The sequence below is a fragment of the Hylobates moloch genome, unplaced genomic scaffold, assembly GCF_009828535.3.
Source record: "Hylobates moloch isolate HMO894 unplaced genomic scaffold, HMol_V3 SCAFFOLD_5, whole genome shotgun sequence".
Classification (NCBI taxonomy): Eukaryota; Metazoa; Chordata; class Mammalia; order Primates; family Hylobatidae; genus Hylobates; species Hylobates moloch.
In genome coordinates, this window is record NW_026652280.1 from 32,535,716 (window position 1) to 32,556,557 (window position 20,842).

A 20,842-nucleotide genomic window follows, 5' to 3' on the forward strand; every position below is an offset into this window, starting at 1 on the left:
GACCAGCTCCAACTGCCTACCCACAGAATTACAAATTATTGTCTTAAGGCACTAACTTGTGGGGTGGTCTGTTATACAACAAAAGCTAAGTTATCACTTACCTCCTCATCACCCCATTTGTAAATCAAACATGGAGAGTATTGTTTTTCTATTTTTCTACCCAGTTTGTAAACTGCACAGAGATTTGTCAGTAATAAGTAATGAGCACAACAGGCTGGCTTTGCTGGTCACTGCCCTGGAATGGGCTGTTCAGTCTTCACAACCCACCAGAAGCAAAGCCCCAGATGATCCTGGGGAGGGTAGGTCGGGGGGGGGGGTGGGGGTGTAAAGGAAGGATCTGTGGAAACAAAGTGAGAGATTCTCCCCTACCAGAGGTATTTCTGCAACAATAAGAATATTTTTAAGGGAGCAGGCTAATTTGAATCAATCTGACAAATCATGTATACATGTATAGATCTTAAAGTTTCACTTAGCTCAGACACCTGTCTTGAACTAATATGTAACATGATTTTAAATGATCTAGAATGGACTAGGTTTTGGTGCTGCAGGGTTGAGAAAGTGTGGTGACACAAGCAAAAAGTTAACGTGTGGACAGAAAATCATCCTGCCTTTCCCTTCCTGATAGGTGTGTGACATACAGCTTGTCCAATGGATAGTGAATGGAAATAACCCCCAAGAGGCTTCCCATCCTTACCCTTATAGGATACACAACAGCTTCTTTGACTAACTGCTTGGCTGCATCAAGTCCAATAATGTCATTCCACTTTATGTTTGGATTATGGAGATAAATGTCCTGCAATGCACATTTGATCATTTTGTTAAAACTGATGCTTCCCTCTACAGCTGTAATCAACTTGGGAGCAGCAGAATACTTGACTTACAATAGGATATAAAGTGCTGGTGATAAAAACTGTGCATATTAGATACATTGTAATTTTGGGTTAGTTCACCAAAGGCATGCCATGAAAATATTCAATGATTTTCCCTGAATAAGACATTGATAACACAGTATGGTACTTTTCAGGGAGAAAAAAAAATCTCCTAGCAACGGACTCTACCTGTTTTCAGTCGATAGCAAACCATGCTGATTTATAACCATAATTAAAGAAGCTACAGAATATGCCTTCAACTTACATTAGGTTTTACCGTGAAACATAGTTCCTAGCCAGTGCCTGGCCTTGCTCTTGTTCCTTGATCTCACAAACACTTTCTTAATTTGTTGCATAAAAGAGATAATGCTCCTCTGAAACCAATTTCTCTTTTTTCCCTAGTGATCATTCCCTACTTCCAGCAGGAGCAATTGCTTCTACAAAATTCAAGGAAGCCGACAACCGAGTGAAAGTGCAGTTTCCCCCCTCTTATAGTAGAGCCCTGTAGCAACCATCTAGGGTAATCAATTAAGGTAGCTTTTACTGATAACTAATTTACAGTTTCCAAACTTCAATTTCACCAGACGCCTCAGAGCAGTCACTAAGGGGCTTTCTCAGTAGGAGCTGTTTCAGGAAAACTGAATATCTAGAGTGTTTCCTCAAAAAAGCCCGAAAAACCTTCTTTCCAAAGTCATTCTGAGTGACTACAGAAAAAATCTGAAACTATTATTATATTTATATAATTTTTAATAAGTAATATATGCACATGGACCAAAAATATAAATGCATTTTTTAAATGCTAGTGAGATGTTTGTGCTACTCCTGCTCCCCACCCATCCAGATCCCTCCACCATAGGTAGTTCATTTTTATTTTTAATTTTTCTTCAAACGGGATCTCACTCTGTAGCCCAGGCTGGAGGGCGGTGGCATGATCACCAGTCACTGCAGCCTCAACCTCCTGGGCTCAAGCAATCCTCCCACCTCAGTCCCCCAAGGAGGCACACACCACTATGCCCAGCTAATTTTTTCATTTTTTGTAGACACGGGGTCTCACTGTGTTGCCCAGTCTCTAACTCCTGGACACAAGTGATCCTTCTGCCTCAGCCTCCCAAAGTGCTGAGATTACAGGTGTGAGCCACTGCACCCAGCCAACTTTCACTTTTATTAGAGAAAGTTCTTGTTTGTTTGTTTGTTTTTTTCTGAGATGGAGTCTCACTCTGTCACCCAGGCTACAGTGCAGCAACCTTCGCCTCCCAGGTTCAAGTGATTCTCATGCCTCAGCCTCCCAGGTAGCTAGGACTACCAGCAAACACCACCATACCCAGCTAATGGGGTCTCTAGAAATGGTCTCTGGGCATAAGGAAGAGATTGGTTCCAGAACCTCTCCCTGTTCCCCCTGACACTCTCCCCCTTACCAAAATCTGTGCATACTCGAGTTCTACAGTCGATCCTGGGAAACCCACATATACCAGCTAATGGTCTCTAGAAATGGGGTCTCGTTATGTTGCCCAGGCTGTTCTCCAACTCCTGGCTAATGTTTTGTATTTTCAGTAGAGATGAGTTTTTGCCATGTTGGCCAGGCTGGTCTCAAACTCCTGGCCTCAAGTGATCTACCCACCTCAGTCTCCCAAAGTGCTAGGATTATAGGTGCGAGCCACTGCACCTGGTCTAGAGAAAGTATTTATACAAGAACTTTGGTCATGCATGATATTTATAATCCATCCTTGCATAGAATGGTAGAGAAAGGACTCAGTCTTCCTTATTCTGTCTTTAGAGCCTGGATCTACATGCAGGCCCACCAGCCACTCACATTCTTATTACCATCCTTTCTTAGGGAAATCTCAGCACACAAGGAAGATTCATTTACCTAGGTATTCAAGGCATCCATAGATAACAGCAGTATTTCTTGCCCGTTTCTAGAGTTGAGTTCCACAAGGTAATGTTTAATTTCCCAACTGACAGTTTCTCCTTATATCAATCCAAAGTTAACAGTCAGAATTCAACAGGACTACCTCATAAGGTGGTGCGCTCTCTGTCACTGTAAGCATTCAAGCAGGAGCAGGGTTTCTACCTCCTATGCTACTATAGAAAGGATTCCAGATGGAATCATCTCAGGCCACTTCCACTCTATAGTTCTATCCTCATAGTCATGTTACCCTTTTGCAAAAATGGTAATGAGACTTAATTTGGGGTTACTGCAGCCTGGCTCAGTCCCTCATCCCCTCTCACTGGTAAAAACCTCATAGATGGTCTCCCCATCTCCTTTTCTTTGCTATTCATTCATCTCACTGTCATAGAACAAGCCATCCACAAGCACATGGGATGATCCCTTCCTCCGATGGATGCCTTTCTAAGGTCCCTTCTTCTATAGGCGTGTTCTCAGCCCTGGGTACTGCTCACGGCACCCTTCCTCAGGAACCCTGCCTCTCTCCACCCATTCACCACCACTCCCTGCTGCTTAGGTGGCTCACGGGAAATGTGCACAAACTGCAATCTCTCATGGATGTGCCTATGCCCAGAACAGCTCCTAGCCTCCCTCTTCCACTTTTTCCCTTAGCGATTTCCTATCTTCTTGCCTAACACTTTCCCCACTCCTCCCTCCTTCATGTTCTCAAAGTGCACCTTGCCCCTGGGATGAGAAACTCTTAAGGGCAAGGACTATGCTCTGACTCGTTCACCTTTGTGTCTCCAGTCCGCAGCACACACCTGACACATAAGAGGCGTACAGGAAACAACTGCTGAGCTGAACAGAGACAGCTCAGGAGCCCTTAGCTTCTCAGAAGAGCTGTGAATTTTGGGGATCATTTTAAACCCCCCTCTGAGCCTGCCTAGGTTTCAGTCTTCAATTAAATATGAAGCAATAGAAATTAGAAAAATATCCTATAACTCAGGAATCTATTTTATTTCCCAGGAACTTGCCCAAAGTCACACAGCTAGCAAGAGAAGGATCTAGAAATCAAAGGCAGGTCGGCTAATTCCAAAGCCTTTTCTTCACTGCCTTCTGGTTCCACAGCGCAAGCTGGGAAAGTCCATAATCTGGATGGTAGTCTTTCCTGCTAATTGTGTTTTTCATGGAGATTTTCAATGATGATATCATCAGACTCCCGACGTCTCTATTTCTAGGCTCTGACTTTTTAAATCAGATGCAGACATACTCTTTTCTTCTTTAAGAGGCTTTCTTTCCTTGACTCTTGGCTCTGCTGTAAAACCTTTCACCTGTCCCTTCATTCCTAAGTCTTTTTCTCTCTCGGTTTTCTTGGCCTCTATCATGAGATGGTGGGCTTTTTATATTGTAATTTTATGATCCTATAATTTATTTATCATGCATTATTGTGCCTCTAAACAATATGAGTGCCTTCGCAAGTGGGGGCACTTTATAAATAAATGATCATATTTATTGTTATTAATAAAAGAAGCAGCCCACAAAACTCCAGAAGCCCCAGCCCGCCTCCGTAAATTTGTGAATTGAATATCAGATCTTACCCGGCTCACCACCGCTGCCAATTCTCGCATCTCACTGTTCATGCCAATAAATGCACTCAGAGGTTTCAGCAGTCGTTCCTGGTGAGAGGAGCGGAAAGGCTCACATTACAATATTGCTTCATAATTTAGGAAGAAACCCCGGGCATGCACAGGTCTCGGTGAAACAAATGATGGCAGGTGGCTACGGCCTTTGACTTGATCTCAAGGTTTCACTGTACTCAAAATTATATTTCCAGAGTTCATCTGGATGTTGGCAGTTTGAAAGATGAATGTGTCACATCTTCGCCACTTACTGAGGGGTCTGGATTACGGTCGAAGGTGTTCAAGGCAAGTTCACTGGTTGTTCCCTTGTTGGCATCTGTGAGCAGCCCTCGGAAGTCAATGCTTTGGCCCTGAAAGGAAGGAATGGTTATTTATGCCATGAGAACATAAGAGAAGACTCTTCTTAATAACTCAGTTATTAAGAAGTATATAGGGCAAACTTCAAGTTAAGCTTTAAAAAGAACCAGCACTAGTATTAAACATGATGATTTCCTCAAGTTGGAGCACCTTAAAAAATTGTAAGTACATTTTCCAGAATGAAGTGGATTTGAATAAAAACTCATGAGTATTTCTCAGTTCCTGACACAGACCATCTGCTTCCTCCCTTATATGTTGACTACCCCTGTATGGTCTTATCCTTTTAAAATATTACAAAGAAAGAACTCATTGGCACACCAGTAATGAGAGTTCCTGTCTATGGATTGTGATACACGTTCATCACTCAATAGAGTGCTGGGTACAAAATAATTGTGCAAGGTTCTTTGTGAGAACTATTTCTTTTTTGTTATTTTTGTATATAATTTGTATAAATTTATTGGGTATAAGTGTAATTAATGTAATTTCCACCAACAATGTATGAGTTCCCTTTTCTCCATATCCTGTGAGGATTATTTCTAATCCTTTTTTTTCTTTTTTTTCTTTAAGAGACAGGCAGGATCTCACTCTGTCATGCAGTGGCATAATCTTAGCTCACCGCAGCCTTAAACTTCTGGGCTCAAGGGATCCTCCCACCTCAGCCTCCCAAAGAGCTGGGACTACAGGTGTGCGCCACTACTCTCGGCTAATTTAAAAAAATTTTTGTAGAAGTGGAGTCTTGTTATGTTGCTCAGGCTGGTCTCCCAACTCCTGACCTCAAGTTATCCTCCCACCTTAGCCTCCCAAAGGGCTGGGATTATAGGTGTGTGCCAGCATACCCAGCCTGCTTCTAATTCTTATAACACTTCTGTTAGTCAGGATTGACATCCTGGCTTCATAGATGTGGGAGTAAGTCCAGAGAGGTTAAGTAATTTGCCCAGGGCCACACAGCTAATAAATGGCTTAAGGCCAGAATTCAAACCCACTTAATCTCTCTCCCAACCCATGATCCTTCCAATGTCACCCTGTCCCCCTTAGAGGTAAGAAGGAAAAAGCAAGGATGCACACACACACACACACACACAAAATAATAGTTAACATTTATGGAGTGTTTATTATGTGCTAGGCACTGCACCAAGGCTCTCGTTTCATCATGAGGCTTAAAGTAGACACTATGATTATTTCCATTTTACAGATGAGAGAAATGAGGCTTGGAGAAATTATAAAACAACTTGCCCAAAGTTACATAGTGGGGGAGCATCTGAGCCAGGTTTTGAATCTAGACAGGTTGACTCTGAAGCCTATGCCCTCAAGAACAACATAACTACTAAATTTGCAGGGAGGGTGTCCTAAAGCTTGGATTCTGATGTAGTAAGGATGTGTGCCCCCTCCAAATCTCATATTGAAATGTGATCCCCAGTGTTGGAGGTGGGCCTGGTGGGAGGTGTTTGGGTCATTGGGGAGGAACTCTCATGAAAGGCTTGGTGCTCTCACCACTGTAACAAGTGAGTTCTCACTCTGTTAGTTCACGAGGGACCTGGTTGTTTATAAGAGCCAGTCATCTCCCTCCCTTCTTGTTCCCTCTCTTGCCATGTGACATGCCAGGTCCCCTTGCCTTCCACCATGAGTAAAAGCTTCCTGAGGCCCCACCAGAAGCTGAGCAGATCCCAGTGCCATATAGAACTATGAGTCAAATAAATCTCTTTTCTTTATAAACTACTCAGCCTCAGGTATCCCTTTATAGCAATGCAAAACAGACAAACACAGGTACTAACATAGAAATGACAGACCTGGGGTTTTCTGAGATTGGCCCCAGGCCATATACCCTCATAAAACCTATGGACATATGAAATGCTAGGGAGAAAGCCATCTACATTGTGCCCTTGAGGACATTTCTGCTGGTAAGAGGATTTATAGTCAGACTACTTCAAAGGTTAAGTGCTGGGTTAAATGGTCCCTTCCTTGTGACCCAATCAAAAACATCCATTCATTTCAATGTGAAGCATTCACAAGAGAAACTAATGCCACAAAATAGCTAGGCAAAGATGACTGAAAACACAATAGAAGCAGTGAAGGTGAACAAGGAGACATTTTTCCAAGGGAGGTGTTGATTCCCATAGTATCATCTTCAGCAATTACCACGTAAGTGAGGCCCTTAAAGGGAATCAGGTCAGGCCAGTGAGGTCACTGCTCTTGATTTTCAGGGATATGCTCCAGTCACCCCTCCAAATTCACACACACAGAGTTCAGTTTTTCTAAGAGCTGGCCAGAACTAAGTCAGCACTCCAGAGGTTTGAGCACTTGGCTGAAGAAAGAAAGGAGAAGCTTAAAGAACTACAACCTTGGAGAGTATGACCAAGAGCAATATGGTGCAGTTCATTTCCAAATTACATGTTTTAATCTACATTTTGACTACGTCCACCCAATCTGGGTCTTTTCTGCTTAAGATATTATTATTTAGAAATCTAGACATGAGATTCATTATGAAAAAGGTAGAAATATCTATCAAGGACAAAATCAACCCTATGTCAACTGAGGTTTCATGGTCCACATGAAATTCATTTAGACCAGGAGCCATCCCTCCAAGGAGAAAGGTGACACCATTAATCAAATGCTGCTGACAGGACAGAGCAGAATGAGTATGTGTTTCCAACTCACTAAATAACGCAGATGTCCTAGCACTTTGGGAAGCCCAGACAGGAGGATTGCTTGAGGCTAGAAGTTTGAAACCAGCCTGGGCAACATAGTGAGACCCCATCTCTAGAGAAATGAAAAAAATTAGCTGGATGTTGTGGTGCATGCCTGTAGTCCTAGCTACTTGGGAAGCTGAGGCAAGAGTATTCTTTGAGCCCAGGAGTTTGAGGCTGCAGTGAGCCATGATTGCACCGTTGTACTCCAGCCTGGGTGACAGAGCAAGACCCTGTCTCTTAAAAAAAAAAAAAACCCAAAAAATGATGAGAACGATGCAGGATGATCATGCCAATGTTTGTCATTGTTATTACAGAATTTTTAAGCTGATGGGAACACTAAAGACAATCTCTTCCAAGCCCCTCAATTTACAAATGTGGAAACTGAGTTCCTTAGAGATGGGGCAGTTTATGCCAGCCCATTCATTCAGAAAGGAGATTCCAAAGAAGAACCCATTTTCTGACCCTCTTCTCCATTTACCTCACAGCCAATCTTCAAAAATCACATCTTAACTTTCCTGTTTGACAAAAATAATGTTTTTTGTTTTCATGTTTAAAAGGACAAAGAAATTACCCCTTTCAGTGTTAGGTTCATGAGTTTCACTTACTCTTCGTGGGTGGGCATTTTCCTCTCCACTGTCTTTACGGATTCTTGATATATTTAGGCCGAAATTGGCACTCTCCAGGCGAGTGTTATCAACTACCTCCTGAAGAAAGAGAGACAAGGACACATCGGCTGTAAGCAGCCATGGAGAGATGCTGGCTGTACCTGCCTACTCTATCATGCAAAGTCCAATGCTGGACAGCAATTCTGTAAACGTGATGTGCACATACATGTAGCTCAGCCACTTTCGTGCAGACCCAGGAAGATGAGTTAGCTGTCTGCCTGCACTATGTGAAAAGAGTTGTCCCTGGAAGACTGAGAGGATGCCAGGCCATGGGCCCCAAGCAGCTTTTCCAATGGAGGAAACAGTTGTGCCTCAACCCATCCCCATTCACTGGCTCATCTTTTCTCCTGTGATCAGGGGTGTTTTTGGCCAGGAGTGGCTCAGTTTGGAGATATGGCAGAGTCAACTAGCCTCCCATGGGACTCATCCTGCCCCACCTTCACCTCTCTTCCACCTGAGTCAGGCTGCAGCGGCCAGAACCGTAGGACCTCCTTGAGGGGGAGAGAATCCTTTGGACCAATCGGATATTGTGATTATACCTTTCCATTATTTGACATTAATTTTTTTAATTCCTTTTTCTCAGTTTCCATTGGTCCTCTTTCCTTTGAAACCTGGGATATTTTGTCCTAACTAAGAAGGTTCTGGACATGAGTCTCCTGAGTCAGGAGCCATGGACTTCACTCACCTGCTGGGTTCTCTCCTTGCTGCCCTTCGTGGCCCCCAGGAAGTCCAGCGTGAAGGTCTGGGGTGAGGGCTGACCATGTGCAATTTGGAGAAGCCCAACAGGAGACCTTGAGACCCAGCCACACCTGAAGTGTAGTGTAGGCTATGCTTGGCCTACACTTAGGAACCTAGCAATGTGCTCTGGGACGGGAAGACCTGCCATCTTGGTTAGCTCAGTTACCTCAGGTAACAGTTACCTCAAGGGAGGATCAAGCTCCACAGCAACCAGGCCCTCCTGCTCTGACTGGGCCCTGGCCCCACCCTGGCCGATCACCCAGCACCCAGACCAAGGGAAAAACTTGGAGGAGAAAAAAGTCCTCCTACTCAAGTTAAGAAACATTAGGAAATCTAGAGATGTGTCCATGGTTTTAGTCCAGTGTACTGGAAGAAAACTTATAATTCAATTAGATCACACACCAATTTTAAAAGTGTAGGTCCTCAAAAAATAAATAAATGTGACCTTTTTCATAAGGCTATTTTTCAGCCAAGTGTGCTGTTCACAAAGTCAAGCCAAGCCATCCTGACCTGATTAGGATGCTCCTTATTGAGAGATTTGGTGTCCCCTGTCTTCCCCACTGTGGTTTTGGACTGGGGCCTCTGCTGATTGATCTTGGGAAGATTTTGACAACTGTCGTTCATCACCCTAAGGGAGGGAACAAATACCTTGGAAGAAATTATTCTAGCCACTTAATTTGAGGTAGTTAAACAACTATTCTTAAGAATAGCACATTTAAGAAAGCCATTGAAAGATATGCGGGTGGCCACTATATGTGATCCACCCACCAGGTTCATCCTGGACCTAACACCCTCCAGGCTACTCATTGGGTTCTTCTAAGATTGCCTCCTGGAGCCCCCCAACTCACCCTCTTCATTTCCCTTTCACACCACATAGCTTCGGCCCTTCTGCAAATAGCTTCAGTTCTTAAGAACACATTACTTGGGAATTGAACAATGAGAACTCATGGACACAGGAAGGGGAACATCACACTCCGGGGACTGTTGTGGGGTGGGGGGAGGGGGGGAGGGACAGCATTAGGAGATACATCTAATGCTAAATGACGAGTTAATGGGTGCAGGAAATCAACATGGCACATGGATACATATGTAACAAACCTGCACATTGTGCACATGTACCCTAAAACCCTGAAGTATAATATAATAAAAAAAATAAAATAAAATAAAAATAAAAAAAAATAAAAATAAAAAAAAAAGAACACATTACTTTACAAGCATTCTTCCATTGTTCCTTCCACCTTCCTTAAAAGGAGCGTTAGACCAGGAGAAAGGTATGTGAGAGAAGGAGTCCTCCCATTCAAACTAAGAAACAGTAGGAAATCCAGGGATAGGCCCATGGTTTTAATCTAGCGTCCTGGATGTACCCTGCCTACTTAAAATACCTCTCAGCATGTTATGAGTAATAAACATCAAAAGGGGATTGCGGAAGGAAAACAAACCTCCCCTTATCAATGTTGTCTCAGACCAATCATATTTGCCAAATAAATTTTCATCAACAATTATTTACTTCGGACAAAACAAACTGATGGGGCTGGAAGTCAGAAGAGTAGCTAACTCTGATGGAAATGGGGAGAATTTGACTGAGAAGGGGAAAAGGTAGCTTGCCAGTGGCTGTAACTGTTGTTACAAGAGTATATGCATTTACTGTATACATAGTTATATATGTGGTATGACTGTATATATGTGATATATCCATAGAAAGATCAAATCACTTTTTTCACTACATCCTCATAATTAAATATAAAATCCACTATTGGAATATCCATATTTTTCTGTAGAAGATGCCATCCAGAGAGAAACAGGACTAGCTTGTGGGGGCAGAACACGAACTCCCACATTGTTGCTTAGTTCTCTTAGCCCTTTTGTCCCTATATGTGAGATGCATTTGCAGAAGGTTCGTTAGAAGCAAGTCTCCCCATGTTCAGAGTGATCTCAGAGAGCTGCTATTTCAACTTGCTTTCTTTATGGGGATAATAAATGTTCATGTCTAATATAAATGCACAGCTATTTGGCCAGCAAGACCACCCATGTCAACAATACCACCAATGTCCACATGGTGACACATCTGTGAGTGTTGGTCTCACTGGGGAGAGCGTCATGAGAAGTGGACACTAACAGTTTTTGGGGTTTTTTTTTCTATCTTTAAACTAGGAATAAGAATGTCTTTCTCCACCCTTTTGCTGGCACAAAAATAAAATATCTATGAAATGAAAACCAAGCATTTTACAAATGCAAACTTAATAGTGTTGACTTAAGAGAAGTTATATATATGTGTGTGTGGAAGTGTATGTGTGTGTTTATGTGTTTGTGTGTGTGTGTCTATATTTAAACTTGCCTCACCATCCTTGTGGAGCTGTCAGGAAACAGGGATTCTATTTTCCCACTGTGATTTCCCATTGGATGCAACTGATCCCCAAGATCTGCTTTAACATGACCAAAATACAAGAACACTAATGTACAAAGCAACGCAATTCATTTTCAACTGGCTCTGAGGATTGTAAAATTCTTCTGAACATGGAACCAAATTCACTCTGCTTTGACTTTAACCATTAGTCCTAGGTGCACCCTGTGGAATTTGGCAGAAAAGGTCCAATCGCCCTTTAGAGGGTGAACTGAAACCTGTTCCTGCAATGTTCTAAGGAGCGCCCCTCCACCAACCATCTGTTCAAGCTCAACATCTGCAGTTGTTCTAGTCATTTCTAAAGTTACCTGGCTCCCAGATTCTTCCTCATACTGGTCACCTTCCAGAATATTGTGACCTCCTACTTTTTGGACACTGTATTTCTATTGATGGGGCTGGGACCACAGTAGCACTCATGTCACACTGTTGGCCCAGGTAAACTGAGATTTCCAGGTCTCTGATTTTGTAATGGAGGAGCTATTTGTTGTAACTCTTGTTAGAGCTTAAACTTTATTTTATTAAATTTCATCTTGTTACTTTGAACCCATCTCCGGAATTGCCAAGACCTTTTGGGATCCCAGTTCTGTCATCCATCACATTAGATAACCTTTCCTCCTTTGGTTCATCAGCAAATCTTTAAGTGGGGATTATAAATCTTTTCCAAGATTAGGAAAAGACACTTTGATTTGCTAATAGCCAGTCTCATGACATGTCTCATTTCAGTAACTATATTTGAGTATAAATTGTCCACAGAAACACCATTCATTACTTTCCTGTTATTCCTCCTGATTCTAACCATTTGCTATTCAACTTTTACACTTGCCACATACAAACGTCTACTCAGAGAAGAGCTGAGGACCCCCCACACTGTCAAATGTGCCACCGTGCTCCTTCCCTAAAGGGAACAAAGCACTCTGACACCATTCACTCACAGAGCATTTGCCAGGGAAGAATGCTGAGAAGTTTCCAGAAAAATAATCAGAATCCAAAAGCCTTCTGAAGCTGGCTGCAAATGCTCCTCACAATTTCTATGCACAAGCAGTTATCATTTATTACCCAGAGTCTGACTAGCTTTGTGGAAACTATAAATAAAAGAATAACACTTTTGTCAAAGCAATAAAACTCTTCCTGCAGAATAGCACAAAGCAAAGGTAGCCTGAGGCCGAGTATTATGACAAGTAGGATCGTGGAGCATGCGTGGGCTCCACAGCCATTTTTGCAAGCTGTGCCCACCAGCCCTGTAAAGTGTCCTAGGCCCTTCCTTCTGAGGCTGGAACAAGCGAACTGGAGTCGCAGGAGCAGGGAATGTAGCGGGGGCATAACAGAATCCATACCTCTTGAGGGCCTAATAAGTTGCATGTGATTACAATCTAACTTTTCTTTTTCCAAGAGCATTTTAAGATTTTAAACACTTTGTTGACTGCCTAGATGGCTGTGTCTTTCCATGAGGTTTAGGCTGTACTGTAATAGCAACAGCCCACATGTCGCGATGCCCCAGGGCTGGCCCTCACTGGCAGCCGGCAGCAGCACCCTTGTTCCCCTGGGTATTTCTGAATAGCTCTGACAGTGGAAGGGTCTGTGGGAGTGGGGCGAGAGGAATGGGAAGGACACTGGCAAGAGTAGGGGGCCTTGTGAGAGAATATGTGTACCCAGAAAGGTCCAGAGACAGAGGGGCTCCCATCAGAGGCTACAAGCCCCAAATGAGATTTGGACTTGAGAAGCTGGAGAAAGGAATGCAAGATGAGCTGTGAACAGAAGGGAAAAGCAAGAGAAGAATGTGTCACCGAAGGCCAGGACTGGTGAAGCCAGAAGCGTGAGCTCACACCTCCTGGTTCATTGTTGATCTTCAGACGGGTCAGGACATCTGATCTGGGAGTGCTTGAAATTAACTAAATGACGAAAAGAGGGAAAATAATATTTCTTGGGTGCTCACTGTGTGCCAGGAACTCACTATGTGTCCGAAACTTGCTCCATGCTTGTAAATAGAGCCAGGAGTTGAACCTGGGTCTTTTAACCTCTGAGGTTAAGACTTTTCATACCACATGGCCTGGAAAGACAGAGCATCACAGGATACACTTATTTACAGTAAAGCTAGGAGAGTAGACAGACATTGGCCCAAATCTGGGGCAGCTGTAATGAGAGAAGTCCTGGGTTGGGCCAGGTCACATGACTGCAGTCAGTATTGCTGGGAGACAGTCACAGAGCTGTGCTGGCAAAGCTTCTGGAAAGGGATCCTACAAGCTCCTCGAGCCGAGTTGATTAAGATGAATTACCATTCACTTTACCTTCTGGTCTTCCCTCCACTTCTTTGTGGTAAATTATTTTCTGCTGTGACAGAACAGACATTGGGAGGGAAAGAAAATAATTTTAAGAGTGACAAAGTGATTTTTTCAGGTATGTTTCCCCTTTTTGCATTGTTCTTAAAATTTGTGCCATAACCAATTGGAATCTAGAGACTTTAAGCTATTCTCATCTAGAGAGAACTGAAATTACCAGCGAAGAGAAAGAGGCCCAAGCTTCTCCAGTATCTCCTCACAGAGAAAGATTGCAAAGGGCTCAGATATTAAACATGTCAGAGACTGTGGACCTGGTGGCAACTCCAATATAGGCTAGCTTTACAGCTACCATTTCGTTACGCTTTCATGAACTTGACACCATTTTGCTGCATTACATGGGACACCAGGATGATTGCATGAATCTGGCAGGAACACTTAAGTCATACTCTCTAGTTAAAATAAAAACAATGTGTCCAACATCATAGGAGAATTTGGGTATCATGCTAGATGGGAACTAGCCATCTGGAAGTGAGCTCATCTCACTAACAGTGCTGATCACCCTGTGGTTAGGAGTCTGGGCTGTCTCTTCAAGGCCCACATCTAACCACCTGCCAAGGAAGTCAAGCTCTGAATGCTGCATTGGAAGGGAGCTCAGATAAAATACCTCTTCGACCTTTTCTAGCTCTGAGATCTGGCCTGGCTATTTTAAATTGATGTTCCTCTTGGTTTCCCGGTCCCTACATGAAATGTTGAAGTCTGTGGCTTAACAAGTGGCTTGTAAACAAGACAATGATCTCCCTTGGTTTATAATTACTTCCCCCACTTACAGACTTCTCAGTCAATGTTACTACAAAGCACAGGGCCCCCACTTTAGATCTTTCCTCCAGCCAGCCTCGTTGACTGCTAACGTATACTGGGTTTTTGTATTATATTGATCATTATCTGGATTGATGGCTTTCAAAAGCTTTTCATTATCTATGCATGAGCTATTAGCTTCCCCAATACTCATTTTTGTAGTTATTTTCAAGACAGATAATAGGTCTCCTAACAACAAAAAAAGTCTTCTGTCATTTATCCTCTTCCAACAGCTCTTTTCATCTCTAAAGAAATTAAAGTAATGTTAATCATCTGAAAAGTACCTATGATACACTGGGGTTTTGCTTTCATTGCCTGAAAACACATTTTCTCAAACAAATACCAAAGTCCCTAAAGGGATGTCAGTGTCCAGGTAATCATATTTCAGTTGTCTGTGCTGGATATGAGAATGGCTACACAGTCCTCCTGGCCTACTCTTTTGGTGCAGGGTGAGGGTCTCCATCTATCTGGGAATAAGATGAGAAAGAAACACTAATCTTACAGATGAGATAAAGCCTTATCTCTAGAAAATAGCCATGTACCTGTGTCTGATGACTTTTTGACAATTTTGGGGTATTTCTGAAATTTTACAAAATAATAACTCTCATATTCCATCAAAATAGTTTCAAGATCAATGTTGTCACAAACTTCAAAGCGTCGTAACCCCAGTTTAGTTTCTTGCTCCAAAGCATTTGCTGTATCCATATACCTGGCAGTTTCACAGAATAAAAAGAAGAAATTAACTGAGGTGAAAAGAATAATGGCTAACAGGCATTACAAGTCTAAAGGTATGCAATACAAAAAGTAAGCCTATATATAGCACATTAGATGAAAACTAGTATGTGCATAGGAGGTTTGCGTATAAAGAGCCCCATATTTGTTAAGTATATTTAACTATTATCTTTCAAAGTAGTTGCCTTTGAAAGTTACATACTTATTCTGGTGATGTCATCATGGTTAAGGATGTTTCTGGAAGTGCTTAAAAGTCAAATAAGTAAATCAACCAAGAAACATCTTGTGATTTGTCTTTACTCATTTGCAGCCTAAAATGGGTATCTGCCCAAACTTGGTTACCTCTTTATTCACAGGTATTCATTTTAGGTAACATTTGGCAAAATGATAAAACCCAAATTCAACCCAAATTTGCCATCATTGAAGTAATTCAAATGAACAAGTCTTGAGCACTGAAGGAAACTCCAAAGATATACCAATCAAGATCATCAAAGAACTTTCATATAAGATAACATCCACTTGGAATGTATTATTTGTTTCTGGTAATTTTTTAATCAGTCACACATTGCACTTCAGGGTGTTTCTGTATAAAAGTAGTACCTTGATCTTGGTTCCTTACTGTCATTTTTAACTTGTTCAGTTGTAAAACTGTCCAATATAAGTGGCCTTAGCTCTAGAAGCAAGGGCTTTGTCTCAAAATCCTCTGAAAGAAGAAAGACTCTCCAGGTCTTAAATTTTAGTTCTTAACTTGTTTTAAAACCAGCAATTTTCTCCTGAAAAGTGTGCACATGTGCAAATTAGCATATAATTTCAGGAGCTCATCCAAGGACCCCAGATTCAGATTTCTGCTGCAGGTTAGAGTTCTTTCTGTTTCATTTGAATCTAGATCCAGGAAAGTAGAAAGAGAAAACTTTCTTTTTTAGTAGCCCTCTTCTCTCTTTCTCTCTTTCTTTCTTTCAGACAAGGTCTCCTTGTGTTGCCCAGGCTGCTTTCGAACTCCTGGCCTCAAGTGAGTGATTCCCTTCTTGGCCTCCAAAGTGTTGGGATTACAGGTGTGAGCCACTATGCCTAGCCTGAACTTTCTTAAAAGAAGATGCCATGATTATTTTCAATGACCTTGAAATGTATGTATCTCTCCTAAGCTAATTTTAAAGAAGCTGCAAACCACAGTCAGTTGACTCTAGATCAATCAGCTTCTATACTTTTTCATGTCTCACCATGCTTCTATACTATGTCCTAATCCTCATTTTACAGAGAGAAAAACTAAATCAGTTTTTTATTAATAACTTTAGTATGGAATAATACATATTCACTTAAGAAAAAACTAGAAAATACTGGTAAATCAAAAGAAAATTCCGCCCCTCAGAGAAAATGACTGACATTTCCTCTGTTTTTACAAACTTTTTTTTAATCTTTTTTTTTTCTTTTTAGAGACAGGGCCTTGTTCTGTCACCTAAGCTGGAGTGCAGTGGCACAATCTTGGCTCACTGCAGCCTGGAACTCCTGGGCTCAAGCAGTCCTCCCACCTCAGCCTTTCAAGTAGCTTGGACTACAGGCGTGCACCACCATGCCCAGCTATTTATTTTATTTTATTTTTTGTAGAGACGGGGTCTTGCTGTGCTGCCCAGGCTGGTCCCGAACGTCTAGTCTCAAGTGAACTCAGCTTGAATGAGGTTTGAATTCGATATGGTTGGCAGGAGGAGCCGCTAGAGATTCTTAACCAACAGAGCGACAGGACGGGACTTTAGGAAGTAGTGTGCAATACTGGGCTGTAATAACAAGACACAAGAGAGAGACGTGGAGGCTACCAAAATTACCCAAGCCTGAGAAGATGGATATGGAGGACTATTAATAGAAAAACCAGCATCCATGACCCTCCACTGTCTGCTGTCACCAATTCTCACTCACATATTCAAACTCTGGTCTTCTTTTTTACTTAATTGTTCCACTTAGGCTGTGCCCCTTCTTCCTCTGTGCCTCTGCCAGGAATGGCCTTACATCACATCAGTCTATTCATATTCTATACATCTTTTAAGTCCAGCTCACGTCACCCTCTCTACAAAGTTTTCCGATTGTTTATTTTAATCCACAGTAATTTATCCTCTTTGCTGAATTTGTAGAACTTCATTAAGGCAGATCTCTTTTACTGACACTCATATGTCCTTAAAAGTACCTATAGTTCATTTTCGTTTTGACAGTCCACTCATTTGTCCCTTTCCCAGCAGGTTTCAGGAAAATGATCAATTCTAGTAGAACTTTCATTGATTCATGACTTTCATTGATTCACGATACAAAGAGCCACCTTGTGGCAGAAAGGAAAAATGCATGCTTTGCAAGCAGCAAACTACTTGGCCTTAACAACTACATCTGACTTTTATTTTTGTCTTTTTACAATTCTTCTTTCTGATACAATTTCTGAAACAAAAAATACATTGTAATAAAAAATCAGGGATAATTTGTGAAAATGGCTTTGTCTTGGTTTCTAATTATTCTACCCATCTACATTCTAGTAAGTTCCTCAATAGCTATGCAAATAACATTTACTGAGATTCTATTACAATGTTCACAGTGCTGGGACCTGGCATGGTGAGTTTAAGTTTTATAAGAGTCAACTTATCTAGGAAGACAGCATTCTCAAAGTTATCTGTGGAAAACTTGTCTCTAAAGATGGTCTGAGGAAAAAAAAAAGGAGTTCCTTAGGCCAGGCATGGTGGCTTACGCCAGTAATCTCAGCACTCTGGAAACCAAGGTGGGTGGATCGCTTGAGCCCAGGAGTTCCAGACCAGCCTGGGCAACATATAAATCTCATCTCTACGAAAAAACAAAACAAAACAAAACAACAAAACAAAAAATAGCCATGGTGGCACGCACCTGCAGTTGAGCTAATTGGGAGGCTGAGGTGGGAGGATTGCATGAGACCACAAGTTCAAGGCCAGCTATGTCTACATAGCAAGATTTCATCTTTACCAAAAATAAATGAATAAGTAAATAAATAGATAAACAAACTGAGTGTGGTGGCACACACCTGTAGTTTCAGCTACGCAGGAGGTTGAAGTGAGAGGATCACTTGAACCCAGGAATTTGAGGCTGCAGTGAGCCATGATTGGGCAACTGCACTCCAGCCTGGATGATAGGTGAGACCCTGTCTCCAAAACAACAACTACAATAACAAAACCCTAGAAAAGCCTTGGCCAAATTGGTTTGCAAAACCTTGAATACTGTGACTTTAGTATGATATTATCATTGCACATAGTAAATTAGATGGTCTGAGAAGTTCTGAAATGAGGGACCTTGTTTAGTTTAACCCAATATCTGCCAAGCTTACCTGACCACAAAACTCTTTAACACCTATTAACATTCTGTTTAACTACTGTTCCAAGTGTTGCACACACTTAGAAAAGCACCTTGAGGTATTTTAACTCAGGGTTCTTTGGATAGAGCTGAGATTCCATCAAAAGATGATGTAAAATGGGCCAAGCCCACATTCCAGTTTCTTTAAGCCCTTTGCTGAACCAAGTTGGGTATTAAGAGAATAAAACTCAAATCCTATCAATAATAAAAGTATAAATGTAATTGTCAGGCATGATTCTACGCATGTTACATATTTAATCCGCGTAATAATGGCATCTACCTGATACTTAGCTATACCCTATTACTCCATTCTACAGATGAGGGAACTGAAGCATAAAGAGAATAAGTAACTTGTCCAAGATCACAGATTAGCAAAGGGAAGAGCAGACATTTGAAAGAAAATAGTCTGGGCTGGGCGTGGTGGCTCACGCCTGCAATCCCAGCACTTTGGGAGGCCGAGGTGGGTGGATCAGGAGGTCAGGAGATCGAGACCACGGTGAAACCCCGTCTCTACTAAAAATACAAAACAATTAGCCTGGCTTGGTGGCAGGTGCCTGTAGTCCCAGCTACTCGGGAGGCTGAGGCAGGAGAATGGCCTGAACCCGGGAGGCGGAGCTTGCAATGAGCCAAGATCGTGCCACTGCACTCCAGCCTGGGCGACAGAGTGAGACTCTGTCTCAAAAAAAAAAAAAAAAAGAGTCTGGCTCCTAAGTCTATATGCATATCCTGGAAGCCATCCCTATGACAACAAGCCCCACAGCCCTGTCATAGATTGAACACTTGGCACTTTCTCATATGCTACCCTTGGGGTTACTTTACTTAAGTGCCTGGTGAATAGAGCAGAGCAGCCCACTACCTACATGCAGACTGTCTGGCTTGTTAATTTCAGGATGCTCTTATAGTCCAGATGGAGCAACAGAGGCACAGAAAGGACCAAAGTCAGCCCTGCCATGCTCCGGGGCTCAATTCCACCCCACTGCTATGTGGAGATACAGAGTTTGAGCCTAAGTTGAGAAGTGACCGATGGCCTGCTTGTCTGCCAACCATGGGATGGGGGCACTCATTTCTCTGGTCTGGGAGTGCGTGGTGGGGATGTGGGAAGAATGAGCTATTTTCTCAATAAAATTTATCTCCCTAACACCAGAAAGAGAAGTGTCTGATAAAATCATGTGTTTCAAGGTGAGTAAGAAATATTTTTGTTTTAAAGATGTTGCAATTCATTATATTTACCATAAGAAAAAAGTCATTCTCAAAATTCTGATATGGTGTTATGAGAAAGGTGTTATGAGAAAGTCTACTTTTTGCAATTAAGCAGCTTACATGGTCAGTCAAGGGGAGAAAATAAATCAGATTACTCAATAACAAAGTTTGTTCAAAGGTGCAGTGTTATAATTGACTACCAAATGCATATATCTGATTTTTTTTTGAAAAGCAACCATTTATTAGAACCAATACAAGAGTATGAAAAGAGGGAAAAGAGGAGGGTAGAAGAGGGGAAGAGAATGAGGTCTTCATCAGATGTCAGTTATGGAAACACATAAATGCTTACTTTTAAACATTTACATTTAAAAGGTGAACATATATATAGACGACTTTTACTTTTTTAAAAAAATCAAAAGCAGACATGTTTGGCTGAAATAAAACCAAGAAACACAACCAAAACTCCTCCCTAAACCTACAAGTCCATAGAGAATTCAATTTCTCATTTCCACTCAGGAATCTGGCTACAAAGTGATTTGTTTGCTACTCAGGATGGTACAGAGTACTGAAAGAAACTACAAAATGCATATATCCAAAATTTTGGGGAAAAAACCCCAAAAAACAAGAACCCCAGATCCTTTAATGACATAAATAATTTTTAAAATGCTTAAGTACAATTGCAGAGATTTAATTTTCTTTAAAAGACTTTAGGGGCATATGTTCTCAGGATCTTCCAAGGGCTGTGTCATGGAAATTAAAAAAAAAAAAAACTTTAAAAGATCATCATTCTAGGCCACATATGGTGGCTCACACCTGTAATCCCAGCACTTTAGGAGGCTGAGGCGGGCAGATCACCTGAGGTCAGGAGTTTGAGACCAGCCTGGCCAACATGGTGAAGCCACGTCTCTACTAAAAAAATTAGCCGGGTGAGGTGGCAGGCGCCTGTAATCCCAGCTACTTGGGAGGCTGAGGCAGGAGAATCATTTGAACTTGGGAGGCAGAGGTTGCAGTGAGCTGAGATCGTGCCACAGCACTTCGACCTGGGTAACAGAGTGAGACTCCACCTCAAAAAAGAAAAAAAAAAAAAAACATCATTCAAAACAAAACCTTAAAAAACACGGCCCACACACATTATGATTTTTCTGACGTGATCCTCAAGCAAAAGCAAATCTTCAACATTGGAGCA

General features: G+C 41.9%; 1 protein-coding gene and 1 long non-coding RNA gene across 5 annotated transcripts in view; one reads left to right on the forward strand and one right to left on the reverse strand.

Annotated features, from left to right (window-relative positions):
• LOC116468572 (uncharacterized) overlaps nucleotides 1–17,462 on the forward strand; it is a 57,316-nt gene extending 39,854 nt beyond the window's left edge. For both annotated transcript variants that reach the window (XR_009213475.1, XR_009213476.1), the window contains exons 8-9: nucleotides 16,066–16,114; nucleotides 16,708–17,462. This is a non-coding gene — a long non-coding RNA (uncharacterized LOC116468572). The remainder of the gene's footprint in view (nucleotides 1–16,065; nucleotides 16,115–16,707) is intronic.
• The window catches only part of KATNAL2 (katanin catalytic subunit A1 like 2), a 132,767-nt gene that overhangs the window by 41,146 nt on the left and 70,779 nt on the right, over nucleotides 1–20,842 (reverse strand). Inside the window, exons 5-11 of one of the 3 annotated variants that reach the window (XM_032152389.2) lie at nucleotides 14,916–15,082; nucleotides 13,528–13,567; nucleotides 9,352–9,469; nucleotides 8,044–8,142; nucleotides 4,646–4,744; nucleotides 4,353–4,430; nucleotides 695–793 (exon numbers count right to left, since the gene is read on the reverse strand). In XM_032152389.2, the coding sequence (XP_032008280.1) occupies nucleotides 695–793; nucleotides 4,353–4,430; nucleotides 4,646–4,744; nucleotides 8,044–8,142; nucleotides 9,352–9,469; nucleotides 13,528–13,567; nucleotides 14,916–15,082 (700 nt within the window). Of the gene's footprint in view, nucleotides 1–694; nucleotides 794–4,352; nucleotides 4,431–4,645; nucleotides 4,745–8,043; nucleotides 8,143–9,351; nucleotides 9,470–13,515; nucleotides 13,571–14,915; nucleotides 15,083–20,842 lie in introns of those variants that run through there. The other 2 variants (XM_032152388.2, XM_058438385.1) reach the window with 2 other exon arrangements.